We start from the raw sequence: 15032 nt of genomic DNA, 5'->3' as shown, positions 1-15032 counted from the left end.
TTCTTCATTGTGTATGTCTTCAGATAAGTTGTCTGCCAAGATCTTATTAACTGGGGGTTTAGAGTTCTTTAGGTATTTATTACAGTGCTTTGACATTATCATTATACGTGTTTATAGTACCTATAATAATTATTATTTGATTATCTTGACATTAATTTTTTTTCAATTTCCCTAAAATAAAACATTTACCTTGTGCATTATTTACTAGCGTATATCATTGTCTCAACTAAAGTCATCAAGGTTGCCACAAAATAGCTATGAGCTTCAAGGAAATCTCACTGAAAATAAAACAGAGCTATTATAAATTGTATTTGCCTTTCTGCAGCAATTGAAAACAAATAAAACCACTCAATTAGCCTGTATGCATTTGTTGTTCTTTGAAGAAATTCAACATGAGGGAGGGTTGTAGAGAAATGTCTCTTTGAAGATGTGATATTTTTTATGAAACCTGTATTTGATCGGTGAGAATGTGTCAACCATTGGAAGGTCTGACAAAAGTGTCTTACAACACAGAAAGCAGCAAAATCTTCACATGAAGAGGGAGACAGCCTACGTGCCCTACAGCAGATTAGTGGATTAAAAAACTGTGGTACATCTAAACAATGGAATACTACGCTGCTATAAAAAGGAAGGAGCTCCTACCATTTGCAACAGCACAAATGGACCTGGAGAGCATTATGCTAAACGAAATAAGTCAGTCAGAGAAAGATAAATATCACAATGTCTCAATCATTTGTGGAATATAATGAACAACATAAGCTTATAAAGAAAAACAGATCAATAAGGAAAATTTAAAAACAAAAGAGAGAGAGAGAAAGAGAGAGAGGGACTGAGACTCAGAAGTTTGAGGCAATAAGGAAAAAGTCCTGCAGGGAAGGAGATAATAGTAATAGGCAGGAGTTAAATCTTGTGTGGCCTTGTAAATCCCTTGTGCTGTTTGGGATTTTATTTTCACCTTGATCAGAAGCCACTGGAATATTTTAAGCAGGAAGTAGCTTGTATGCTTTTAAAAGTTACTCTGCTGTGTGAATAATGGCTTGAAGGAACCAAAAGTAGAAGTAGGGGCAAAAGGTGACAGAGGCTCCTATAAGATTTCCTGTAAAGGTCTTGAAGGCATCATGAGCTAACATTATTTGGGAAGTAAATAAATCAGTTGCTTGGCCCATGGTCTATTTATTCCCCTTCTCTGAGAGTGTCTTTGCAGACGACGTTAGTAAACAAATCAAATTGGTTTGGAGCTATCACAGTAGAAAATAATAGATTTTTAGAAAAAGCTTTATCAAAAACCAAGATTTACCTAAAAGCTAACTCTGTTTACTATAGTTTCTAAAAACTGAAGCTGTATGTAAATAAACTTACAAACTGTAGTTATCATTTTTCCTAGTATTATTTACTTAATTATTTTTGTGGTGACCTACCTGAGTTGAACTATCCATTTCATTTTCATCTTTTGGCCACATATAAGCATCAACATAGTTTAAACTAATAAAAATCAAGATCATGTCCTTCAGTATTCATTTCAATCAAGAAGAACCAAAGAAAGGAATGTGTGAGAATATTCCAGAAAGTAGCACATGAAGGCTTATGTCTTCAGCTGAAAGAGCCTGACATGTTAAATGACAGGAAGAAGGTCAGGGAGCAGGTGAGAGAGAGTAGGGATGGGGTTAATATCAATCTATTTGAGCTGCTGTAATAGAATACCATAAACGGGAAGGATTATAAACAAAACAAATTTATTTCTCACAGTTCTGGAGGCTGGGAATTCCAAGATCAAGGTAATGGCAGAATCAGTGTCTGGTGAGGGCCCACTTCCTGGTTCATAGATGGCAATCTCACTGTGTCCTCACATGATGCAAGAGAAGAGGGTCTCTCTGGAGTCCCTTTTATGAGGGGTCTACTCTCATTACCTAATCACTTCCCAAGGGCCCCACTTCCAAATACCTATTACCTTGGGGTTACATTTCATCAAATGAATTTGGGGGTGACACAAGCATTTCATCTATAGCAGTCAAGGATAAAGGACTGTGCAGGGGGCCATATAGGATGTTATAGGAAGATAGATCAGCAGATGAGTGGGTGAAAAAACAATGGAATACTATGCTGCTGTAAAAAGAAAGGAACTCCTATCATTTGCAACAGCATGGATGGACCTGAAGAGCATTATGCTAAGCAAAATAAGTCAGTCCGAGAAAGAAAAATATCACATGATCTCACTTATTTGTGGAATATAATAAACAGCATAAACTGATGAACAAAAACAGATCCAGATTCAGAGAAGCATCAATCAGATGCTCAAACCTCAGAGGGAAGGTAGGGGAGGGTGGGAGTAAGGGGAAAAGATCAACCACAGGACTTGTATGCATGCATATAAGCATAACCAATGGACACAGACACCAGAGGATGGGGGGCAATGGAGGGATAAGGACACATATGTAATACCTTAATCAATAAAAAAGGAGGAAAAAAAAACAAATAAAATATAATCAATAACTGGTTATTACACACAAAAAAAGAATAAGAAGAAGCTAAACTTGAAGCAGGGAAGTAACAGGATCTGATGTCAATTTGTTAACATTCTGATGAGATTTCAAACAGAATTACACACAGCTATTGCAGGAATCCAAGCAAGAATTTGTGATGATTTGATTATATCCTATCTAATAAAAGAGAAACATGGTAATTAGCCATATGTCTGCTACCCTTACAATTGGCTAATCAGCGAGATATGCAAATTAACTGCCAGCCAAGAAGGTAACCGGCAGCCAGGCAGCTTGAAGCTAACATAGACTTGCTTGCTTCAGTGACGGAGGACTCCAGTGTTCCCCGCCTGCCTTGCCCGCCTCTGAGCTTGCAGTTTGAAACATTGTTACAAATATAGAAGCTAAACAAAACCCCAGAAACCTGCTTTCAGCAGCAGAGGCCTCAAAGCTAGAGCCAAGCCTCAGAGCTAAAGCTGGCCCAGAATAAAAAAAAAAAAAAAAAGAAAAGAAAAAAAGGATCCGTTGGGAGCTTCAGTCACCCGCCAGCCTGAAAAAAGCCCTCAGCCACTCACCCAGACTGGCCAGACACCCCAGTGGGGACCCCCACCCTGATCCAGGACACCCTTCAGGGCAAACCAGCCGGCCCCCACACGTGCACCAGGCCTCTATCCTATATAGCAAAAGGGTAATATGCCTCCCAGCACCAGGATCAGCGGAGCCGTGAGGCCTCCCAGCACCGGGATCAGTGTGACAGGGGACATCGCCCAAACCCCCTGATTGCCCTTCGGCTCTGTACGTGACAGAGGGTGGGGCCACAACCTCCCTATTTGCCCTGCTCTGTTCATGACAGGGGAAGGCGCCCCAACCCCCTGATCAGCCCTGCTCTGTGCCTGATAGGGGTGATCTCCCCAACCCCCTGGTTGCCCTGTGGCTCTGTGTGTGACAGGGGGCAGCGCCCCAACCCCCTGATCAGCCCTGCTCTGTGTGTGACAGGGTGCAGCCCCCCAACCCCCGCCCCCCACGGGCCCTGCTCTGTGTGTGACAGGGTAGAGCCATAACCTCCCCATCGGCCCTGCCCTGAGTGTGACAGTGGCGGCGCCCCAACCCCCTGATCGGCCCTGTTCTGTGGGTGATAGAGGGCGGCGCCCCAACCCCCTGATCCGCCCTGCTCTGTGTGTGACGGGGTTGTGCCCCAACTCCACTATCGGCCCTACTCTGTGAGTGACAGGGGGGAGCTCCCCAACCCCCTGATGGGCCCTGCTGTGTGCATGACAGGGGGCAGCGCCCCAAGCCCCTGATTGGCCCTGCTCTGTGTGTGACAGGGGGTGGCACCACAACCTCCCCATCGACCTTGCCTTGAGTGTGACAGGGGGTGGTGCCCCAACCCCCCAATCGGCCCTACCCTGAGCGTGACTGAGGGTGGCATCACAACCTCCCAATCTGCCCTGCTCTGTGCATGACGGGGGCGGCGCCCCAACTCCCCAATAGGCCCTGCATTGAGCCCGACCAGGGGCTGCATCTAGGGATTGGGCCTGCCCTCTGCCACCCGGGAGCAGGCCTAAGCCAGCAGGTTGTTATCTCCCGAGGGGTCCCAGACTGCGAGAGGGCACAGGCCGGACTGAGGGACACCCTCCTCCTCGAGTGCACAAATTTTTGTGCACCGGGCCTCTAGTATTTATATATTTGCCTTACTATTTTAGGTTTCAGAATCCACTGCCATTCCTTACAGTTTTTTGGTTTTCTTAGAAAAATTACCTTTGCCCATTGAACACAATTTCATCAGGGAATCTGTATTAGAGTGGTCCAAAAAAACAAAACCAATAGAATGTGCATGTGTATGTGTATTTGTGTGTCTATCTATCTATCTATCTATCTATCTATCTATCATCTATCTATCTATCTATCTATCTATCTATCATCTATCTATCTATCTATCTATCTATCTATCTATCTATCATCTATCTATCTAAATGGAGAGGTTGAAATAGATTCATATTAAAGAATTGGCTCATGCTGTCATTATGGAAGATGGCAAGCTCAATGTCTGCAAGGTAAGTTGGCAGGCTGGAGACCCAGGGAAAAACTCCCATTACAGTTGAAGTCTGAAGGCACTCTCCTGGCAGAATTCTCTCTTTTGGGGGAGGTCAGTCTTTTCTCTTAAGGCCTTCAACTGATTGGATGAGGCCCACCAACATTATGGAGGATAATTTGCTTTACTCAGTCTACTAATTTAAATTGTATTTTCATCTTCAGTATGCCTTCACGGTAACATCCAAATGTGTTGGATCAACTATTTGGGTACCATAAACTAGCTAAGTTGATATATAAAATTAACCATCACAGACTCCTTATTTCCTCTATTCAAACTAAATCAATTAGATATTTTCTCCCTCGAATGCTAGTATGCATTTAGTAGAGGGCAGAAGTATATCCTGTCCTTTTTGTCCCATCCAGACCACAGATCCTGCCCCTCCACACAAAATACACACTTCTCCCATCTATCCCTTTACACAAATTACTATTAGCCTTGTGAACATCTAATAGTTCACTAGTATGTAGGTCAAACTCATTGGTTTGTTTGAAATGCAATAAACTATAATGGTTTCAAACGGGCTTTAGATACTTGGAAAGACAAGCATCAAATTAATAATGGCCCTCCTAGAGGATTGAGGGTTGCAATTTTCAGTGTATATAATTTTTAAAAATATTTTCTGTATAATTTACAATTAGCAGCCAATACTTATTTTAATTAAAGTAAATAATGAAAAACTTTCTAAATTAGCAAGTGGGACAAAAGCAGAATTTTAAATATTATTGGGAGTGGAAGTCCTATCTTTATTAGCAGTAGAAGCCTCGGGGTGCCTCTGGAGAACTGCAAGTTTTGTGTGACAGTTTGAAACCTGTATTGATAGTCATTGTTTTTGAATTCATAAAATAAAAAAGAAAGGGAGCAGGATACTTGCTTCCCTGGAGGACATTTAAAATTTGATTCATTGATATATTTTTGGCTCACAGTATTACCTTGTGGCATTTAACATCAGCTGCTGCCTCTTCCCAAAGCGATAATATATTGCATAATTAATTCAGCACAAGCAGTGACTATGCCAAATCTGTTTATTAAAAGATAGGGCTTCTACTGTTCTTCTCAATAAAGGTATTGCATTCTTTTACAGGAACAAAGTCATACTGAATTAATTAGGAGTAGCATAATCAGAATAAATTAGGCTATCACAAAATAGATCTCAATTAAACATAGCTATTCAATAACTAATTTGAATTAGCTACTACCTCCCATGAGTCTCAGGGTAAAAACCCAGCCAGAGAAGAAATTACATTAATTATAATAATAGCATATCTAATATTATTAGATTCTCAGTATTTGCTAGAAACAAGTTAAATGTGCTACATGAAACTTTTCTAGTACTAAAAATCCCATATATTAGATATTTTCTTCCCATTTTATAGATAATAATCCAAATGGAAGTTTAGAGACATTAAAAAATGTTCACAACATCACACAGATTTCAACTTGGACTTGATTTTTTTACATAATACCCTATATTATGGTAGTAAACACCTTTGAAATTTTTTTCTACAGAGTTTAGTAAGCCATCAGGGAGTTGCAGAAGACATGGTTATGTTAAGTTATAAATATTAAGTCCAAATTGAGTGACTGCCTTTTCTCTTAATGTGTGTTTCCTAGAAAAACACATGTCTAAAGTTAATTTTAAATGATATTTTGAGCACTGGCCGGTGTGCTCAGTGGATAGAGCATCAACCCATGCACCAGAGTCACGGGTTCATTTCCCAGTCAAGGGCACTTACCTGGGTTGTGGGTTCCTACCCTGGGCAGGGCGCATGCAGGAGACAACCAAGACACATCGATGTTTGTCTCTCCCTTCCTCTCTCTCTCTCCCTTTCACTCTAAAAATAAAGAAAATTAGTAAATATTTTGAAAAATAATTATTTTGAAAAACTAATATTTTGTAAAAAGAGTTGGATTTCCATCTTATTACTGAGCAGAATAGTGACTTTGCTCCTTTAATATCAACAAATTCAATTCCTCCTTTTGTTTTTCATACTTTAATTGTTCCACAAAAAATGAAAATATCTTCATATTGTCTATTGATGGACATTTTTATATTAGTTGAGCCTATTCAATGTAAATTTTGACTAGAGATAAAAGGAATAAATGACCTGTTGGTTCTACTATGATGTCATACACCATTTTCAGAATTACTATTATTATAATTTCAAACTCTAAACAATGTTTGCTGGATTCTAGTTTTTATATCTTTTCTTGGTGTTTAGCCATTATTTTCCCAACTTGGATGTAAAATTTCTGTGATCATTTACTGCTGGTAGTATGTGGGCATGATTGTTGATGAGATGAAAAATGACAGATAATGCATTTTTGACTATAGTTATATGTTATTTTTCTTTTCAATCTACTTTGAGAAAAATATTCTCTTTGAAAAAGTTATGGGCAATCTGAAAATTGTCAATTGTTTTGTTCTCCATCCATCACATTGCTGGCCCAAAGAAAGCTCCATAATACACATTTTGAAACTAAATGGCTTAATGTCTGAGGGGGGGGTGCAATTTAATATTTGTAACATTATGGAAAAGAAGGTATTATGAAGGTAGTAATATGCTAGTACAATAATTTTAAACTGGGACTCTATATGGCAACTGGGAAATATGTTTACTTCATCTAAACCACCTATTAGACTCCTATTTGAAGGATATCCTTGACTAGACAATGGCCAAGTATGGTAATGCTTGCTACTCTATTCTTATTTGAAAACACTAAAAGTATATTAAAATTAAGTATAAATATAAGTATATATGTATATATATTATATTATTTGAAGGTTATATTATTTTAATAAACATATTTTACCATGTATAGGTAATAAAACAAATATAAATAATATATAAGTATATTATTTGTTACATATAATAAATATGTATGTGATCTTTATATCTGCATATTTATGATAAATACACTCTACTCTGAGTGAGCAATCACAAGCCAAGCTTATTTATATGCAGTAGCTAAGTGCACAATATATATTTCTTGAACTTTTAATCAATGATTTAATTCAGTTCAACATACATTGAACATTTACTATGTGACCTGACTGGGTTCTCAGGATATAATGACAAATACAAAATTCAAAAACAGATGGTCTAGTGAAAGAGAAACAAGTAAACAACTGTAACACAAGGAGAGTTTCAATACTTACAGCAGGAATACATGAGGACACAAAGAAACGCTTGATTTTGAAACCTATTATTTCAGCAACTTGAATAACAAATATCAATATGTGAAAGAAAGTGAAGAAAAGGGAGGGTAATTCTTATAGAAGTTAAGTATCTACATACAAAGCTCTGTGTTTCAAGACAAGTTGCATCATGCAAATTAGAGATGAGATTATAAAGTGGTCAGACATAAAATTACTTTGAATAATATGCTAAAAGCTTGGGACTTACTTGATGTATACTAAAAAAATGAAGTTTTAAAATTTTAATCGGTGAGCACTCAGATCACAGTTGTATTTTAAACAAAGAACTGACTTCAGTGAGATGATATTGGAAGGTGGGAGAGACCAGAGGCCGGGGGTCCGGAGTTGAGAGCGTATCCGTAAGTGGGTATTTTGGCTGTATAAGTATTTGAGTGACATTTTAGAGGCAGTGCAGAGAGTATCTTTGGAGGTTGATTGAGTTTGGGTTAGGGGGTCATGGAAGTCCAGGTCCAAATCAACAACGACCCCCAAAGCAGTAACTACATGAGAATAAGCATGGATTCATCAGAATGCATTAGAGAAGATAATGCAGCATTTCTGGGAAATATAGTTAAAAGCATATAGAAAAAGTAGTAAAGATAAGCTTGGAATTCATGCGAAATTCCAAGTCAGAAAACATATCTAGACCATCTAAATCATCCCTATAGGGAGAAAAATAACACTCACTGATACAGATTTAGTTTACAAAAGAGTTGTAAAGGATAGAAATCTAAATGCATCCCTAAGACTTAATAATGAATGAATGAATCAATCAATCCAAGAGAAATTCAGTTTAAAAAAAAAGGCATTGATGATTTAAGAGGAGAAACCCGGGGCCATCCTGGGGAGGAAAAGAACCAGTAGTTTAATAAAACAGAAGAGAGGAGTGAGTTCCCAGATTGTAACACATTTAATGAGCAAGAGCCAAGAGGTAATTATGTTGTACATCACTGCAAATCACCACCCCTCTTGTAATAACTAAGAAAGCTTCCTTGGAAGGATAGAGCACCATAAATAAGGCAGAGGAGGTAGGTTCCACAGTTACATGAAAACCGGAGTTCTTTATGGCAAAGAGTACAGTGTGGGTATTTGTAGCTAAACAATCCTGGTATCCAAACCCAGGCTTTAAAACAGGGGTGGAGAGAAACTCAGAGTGTGTTTTCTATCTGCTAATTGACTTGTCTGGGAGGCAAGTAATGCAGGCAAAATAAATAAAGGAAGATATGCACAGTAAACACAGATAGTATGCCAATATTTTCATATTAATACTGTTTTGTTTCTCTTCAGGAACAAATTACTCAGAAAAAACAAACAAACAAACCAACAACCAACCAACCAACCAACCAGTATACATGTGTTCAATTCTGAAAAAAAAAAAAATGTGTAAGGGTTTACTACGTCTCTGTGCTTCAGTAGAAAACGGAGAACATAGAGGGATGGATTCTATAATCTCCAAATTCTGCAGAATTTTCTCACAGTATGAGAAAAATTCAACTACTTAGGGATAATAACTTTAAAAGAGTCAGAAAGTGAGAATACAAACAATATACCAGTATAAGAAGCATTTTATCTCATCCTAGTTGTCAAGTCTCCTCAAGTAACATACAATACAACATCCATTAGGGTCAAATAGATACTTATCAAAATAATCCTATATACTAGTAACAAAAGCCTAATATGCTAAGTGTCTGGTCGGTTGTTCAACCAATCAAAGTATAATATGCTAATGAAATGTTAAGGCCACTTAACCACTTGCTATGATGTGCACTGGCCACCAAGGGGCAGACAGTTAACCAGTTGACCAGTCGCTATGACGTGCACTGACCACCAGAGGGCAGACAGTCGACCAGTTGACCAGTTGCCATGACGTACATTGACCACCACAGGGCAGACACTACAACTGGTAGGTTAGCTTCCTGCTGGGGTCTGGCTGATCAAGACTGAGATACTAGTGCATGGGTCAGACATGCTCTGGAGCCCTCCCACGGTCCCTCCCCGGCTGGCCAACCCCCATTTGTGCACCATGGGGTCCATCAGCCTGGCTGTACCCTCTCTCAATCTGGGAGTCCTCGGAGGATGTCAGAGAGCCGGTTTAGGTCCGATCCTGCAGGCCAGGCCGAGGGACCCCACTGATGCACAAATTTGTACACTGGGCGTCTAGTAAAGAAATAATTAGCAGAGGACTAAAATTCACTTTAGAACCCTTGAGACACCAGATTTATATACTTACATATTCATACAATATTAATCTTAGTGTTTGTGAAGACATTAATTTTTCTGAAGATACTTTCAGAAGTAGAAAAACATATAAAACACTTATTAGATAAGTTTATCTCTAAACACATGATTATTTACATTTTAATAAACAGTAGATTTTAATTTTTAGTATGTCCTGCTTCGTGAATGGAAAACTGTATTAGTCTCCCTTTCAAAGTTTTTCTGAGCTCATAAATTCTACAAGCATTGTAGTGAAACTTAGAATGGTTTCTCAAGTCAATAATACCACTGAGGTAATTGGTGGAAAATTTTACAAAGAAGGTGAGCAGGTGTCAAAGCTTCAAAATTTAAAGAATTAATTCAGGAAAGGATCAGCAAGTATGTAATTAGAGTCATCATGTCCTGTTAAGCTGACATAAATGGTTAGTCCTCTCGCTCTAAATAGCAAGATCTTACTTATGGAAATTTCCAGCAATTTTAGCAAAATATGTAATGGAAAAGAAAAGAATAAAAGGACTGAGATAAACACAGCAATCTGAAAATAAAACTCAAAAACTGGCTCCAGTTCTTAAACGATAAGTAATCAGAGGGGTTTCAAGATAGCATGTGGAAGAGCACAGGGAAACTCATTATCAGCACTATGACTGATTAAAAAAAAACACATATTTTATTTCAGAGAAGGAGGGAGAGAGAAATAGAAACATCAATGATGAGAATCATTGATCAGCTGCCTCCTGCACACCCCACACTGGGATTGAGCCTGTAACCGGGGCATGTGCCCTGACGTGGAATCGAACCCTGACCTCTTGATTCATAGGCCGATGCTCAATCACTGAGCCACACCGGCGGGGCAATGACTGATTTTATTTTCCAAAGATTGCCACAGTAAAATTTCTTTCCCCATGTAATCTTGTGTGTGATTGAGGCACATGTCCCATTATGGAATGGCATATCATTCTATTTCTTGAATCTGGCAGAGGTTTGACAACAGCAGAAGAGCAAAGCAAATCACAAGACTAGTTCATAAAAGTGCAGCCTAATTCTCTCAGGGAGCGTGTTCTTGGAACCCAGCGCCTGGCTGGGAGGGAACTCAGAGAGCCTAGGAGAGGCCCACACGGAGTGGAAATAAAGCCTGGAGCTCACAGCCATGCTTGAGCTTGTGACAACAGCCAGAATCAACTTGCTGAGTTAAGCACTCTGAAAGTGGGACCCAGCTCTCAGTCAAGGTGCCCCGGGCGATTCTATGTGGAGCAGAAACAAGGCGTTCCTTCAAGTCTGCCAAAATTGCAGCTTTATGAGTAAATTTGAAAATTCTTGTTGAAGCTATTATGCAGCCACAGATAATCAGAACAATTGCCTAATTTTCCAAGTATGCATATTTACATTTTTTGGCAATAAAAACATACCTTTAATGGATAAACATTTGCCATAATTATTTAAGTAAGTAAAATTAAAATCCTCTTTGTTTCACAGAATGGTAAAGAATGGGTCAATCTGCTAAAATTATGATGAAGCATAAAATTTGACCATTTTGGAATTTATAGCATAACATTTAATTCCAGATGCATGATTTTAAAGGAAAACACTTCTTACTTGTTAGTTGTAAGGCCACAGAAAGTTACTTAAACTTTGTACCTCAGAAAGCTCATCTGTAACATACCACAACAATGGTTACTATGCAAATGGATTGCAGTTAATATTTTTGTAGAGTTGAGCAATGTGTATGATGAACTGAACCATTAGTCAGTATTATAATTTATATTTTTACCCCAAATCTGGAGCAAAGCCTTGTCTTTAGCATGAAGCTATGTAACTATGAAAGATGCGTAATCTGTAATCTGGAAGAAAGAGGAGGGGAGGCTCAAAAATCCTTTATGAAATCAATCCAGTGCGTCCCAACGCATCCCGTCTTCTGTTCCTTCTTTCAATACATCAAGCACTGTTAGACAGTCAGACAGATCATTGGTTTTAGTCATTATTGTAACAGTGCGTCCTTCTCTTGGGATCTCACTGGTACACCAGCTATATACATTAACTCAGAAAAATAAAATAATACTGAACGTATTACTTTTTTCTCATAATTTCAACTAAGCCTTTCAAATAAAAGTTTAATGTTCTCCATCATTGATATAGCTCCTTTAGAATTTCATAAGTCAGATGCAGACTCAAGTGTAGGAAACATGTATTCATACCTTACCTTCCTAATTCTTTAAAATATATTTAAGAAATAAATATTTGCATTCAGGATTCATTAGCTTCCATCTCCAAAGAGCCAAGCATAACCTCCAGTAACAATTCTGAACCTAAAGAGGCTAAAGAATCTTTTTGACCTGTGTGTCCTCTGATTTTGGACTGCATTTTTACATGTGAATTTAAGGAAATGCTGGAGTTAGTTTTCAGAGTTTCACAGAACATATTGGGAACTGAACTCAGTGTAAACTGATCTGTTGCTTCATAACATACTTTCTACTTTGTAAATAACATAATTATGCACTGTGACCAAAAGTTTGCACATAGTCCCCAAAACAGGCTTTGAGCCTCAGTATTTTCAACACCCATAGAGTGAATGAAGTTTACTATTCTCACTTAATGTCTGCAAAATACTTGATCAGAATCTCACTGCAGTTAAGGAGGTGAAAGTGAAGATGCAAAGAACATGGCCTATTTACCGGAGTTCTCAGCTCAGGTATGGCAGCTTGGTAGGTGAGAGGACGACAATCACGCGTGTTTGGCACCAGGACACAAGGAAGGAACATTGGGCCCAAGTCATCTCCATCCAGAACATCCACTGTGAGCGTGGTGGTGGTGGTTCGCCGCTCATTCAGATTTTGTGCACGGTCCTGTGGGAGAGAAAAAAACAAGGAAAACAAACGACCAACACAATGGACTAATGTTTCCCTCACTTTGGCTAAGCTCTGGACAGGTGCTGCTGATGACAGCCACCTGACCTCTATTTCTCCAGAGCATTTACTTTAGAAAACTTGCAATTGAGAAATTTTCTCTGCCCTTTTGAAATGTGAATCTTCTCCCAATTCAATTTTTCTTGAAGTATAGTTGACATACAATTTTATTTCAACTTCAGTGTACAACATGATTCCACATTTATACACCTATTATAATCACCGTGATAATAAGTCTAGCAACCATCTTTCACAGTATAGTTATTATAATATTATTATAAAGATTCAAAAATAAAAATAAATATAGAACTACAACAGAACTGAACAATTAATTCTATTTCTGGCTATTTATCTCAAGAAAATTAAAACATTAATTCAAAAAGCTATATTCACCCCCATGGTTCATCCCAGCTCACACTTTTTCCAGTTTTATGATCCAAGACTTTTCTCAATGACCTAAGAATCATCCCTTTGAAATATAATCATCAAGGAAGATAGAGCTTCTATATCCAAGTCACTGTGGGAGGATAGGACCATAACTTCCAGAGGAGGCTTGCTCCAAATTGCAGAACTACCTCCCATTACGAAGGTACAAAAAAGTTTTCTTCTCCATTGAGAAGACCAATTAGCAAATAAAGATGATCTTTGATTCTCCAATCTAACTTTTATTATGCTTTAAGCGATTTAGGTTTTTTAGATAAAATTGGGTTATTTTAAGAACATACCTCATTAAAGAAAAATGAAGAGGAAAATAAAGGGAAGAAAAGAAAATAAAACCTGCTAGGTCTGCCATACTCTTATTAAAGAAATAGTTTTGCGTGTCTCTCATCATTTATTCTATTTTGAAAGCATTACTTATCTCCGTGTAGTCTCGTGACATCATTAAAATAATCATGTGCCTGGTTGATGTGGCTCAGTGGATAGAGCATTGGCCCTAGCACCAAAGGGTCCTGAGTTCGATTCCCTGTCAAAGGCAAGTACCTGGGTTGCAGGTTTTATCTCTGGCCCTGGTGGGGGCATGTGCAGGGGGCAACCAATCCATGGATCTCTCTCACGTAGATGGTTTTCTCTCTCCCCCCTCTCTTCCCTCCCTCAATCCCTCCTTCCACTCTCTCTAAAAGACAATAGAAAAAAATATCCTCTGGTGAGGATCAACAACAACAACAAAATAATAATCTATTGTTCCAAATTTCTAAGTGAAACCTGTTTTATTTTGTTTCTCCATTATTTGGGACTCTATAAAGTTACAATTGCTAAGAAGAGGGTACTGGTAAAAGTAATGGGAGTTATGTTTCAACTTTTTCTCTTTTTCATTTGACATATATTGCCAAGAGAACAGTTATTTTTTGTTGCTGTTTTTTTTTTTTAATTGAAATATAACTGACATACAGCAATGTTTAAGTTTAAGGAATATAACATAATGACTTAACTTACATGTACTACTAAATGATTATTGCAGTAAGTTTAGTTAATATACATGATGTCATACAGATACTAAAAAAGTTTTTTGCAAGTTTTGTTTCCTTGTCATGCCCATTCCAGCTCTTAAAAACTCCCTAGCCCTTCCTTTCATTAGAGTTGACTGCGTTCTGGTCTCCTTTCTGTTGATGTGCATTTCCCTGATGATTAGTGATGCTGAGCATCTTGTCATATGTTTTTGGGCCATTGGTATGTCCTCTTTGGAGAAATGTCTAACTGCCCATTTTGATATTGGATTGTTTGTGTGTGTGTGTGTGTGTGTGTGTGTGTGTGTGTTAAGTTGTATGATCCTTATATATTTTGCAAGTATGGTTTGCAAATATCTTCTCCCATTCAGTGGGTTGTCTTATTGTTTTGTTGATGGTTTCCTTCTCTGTGCAAAACATTTTAGCTTGATGTAGTCCTATGTGTTTAATTTTTCTTTATTTCTTAAAATTATACTTTAAATATATGAGTTTAAATGTTTGAGTATATAGAGAAAAATATTAATTTAACATAAATCCATGGGCTTCTTTTACATTTTGGCAAACACAGCTGGTTCATCAAATGTCCCATTTTAAAATTATGATTGCTAAGGATGAACTTTTACAAAAGACTGAATCAATCTCAATTTAATAAAAAAGTATTGAACAAGTAACATTAAATATGACCTTGAATGTGGAAAGACT

The 15032-nt window shown here is 38.1% G+C and overlaps 1 protein-coding gene across 1 annotated transcript in view; it reads right to left on the bottom strand.

Moving 5' to 3' along the window:
- PCDH15 (protocadherin related 15) overlaps nt 1-15032 on the bottom strand; it is a 1196276-nt gene that overhangs the window by 332913 nt on the left and 848331 nt on the right. Inside the window, exon 12 of the mRNA XM_081104785.1 lies at nt 12655-12825. Coding sequence (XP_080960911.1) covers nt 12655-12825 — 171 coding nt within the window. The remainder of the gene's footprint in view (nt 1-12654; nt 12826-15032) is intronic.

This window comes from Myotis nattereri (assembly GCF_964212035.1).
Source record: "Myotis nattereri genome assembly, chromosome: 13".
Lineage (NCBI taxonomy): Eukaryota > Metazoa > Chordata > Mammalia > Chiroptera > Vespertilionidae > Myotis > Myotis nattereri.
Note: the sequence above shows the minus strand (reverse complement) of the source record. Positions and strands in the feature narration are given on the sequence as shown.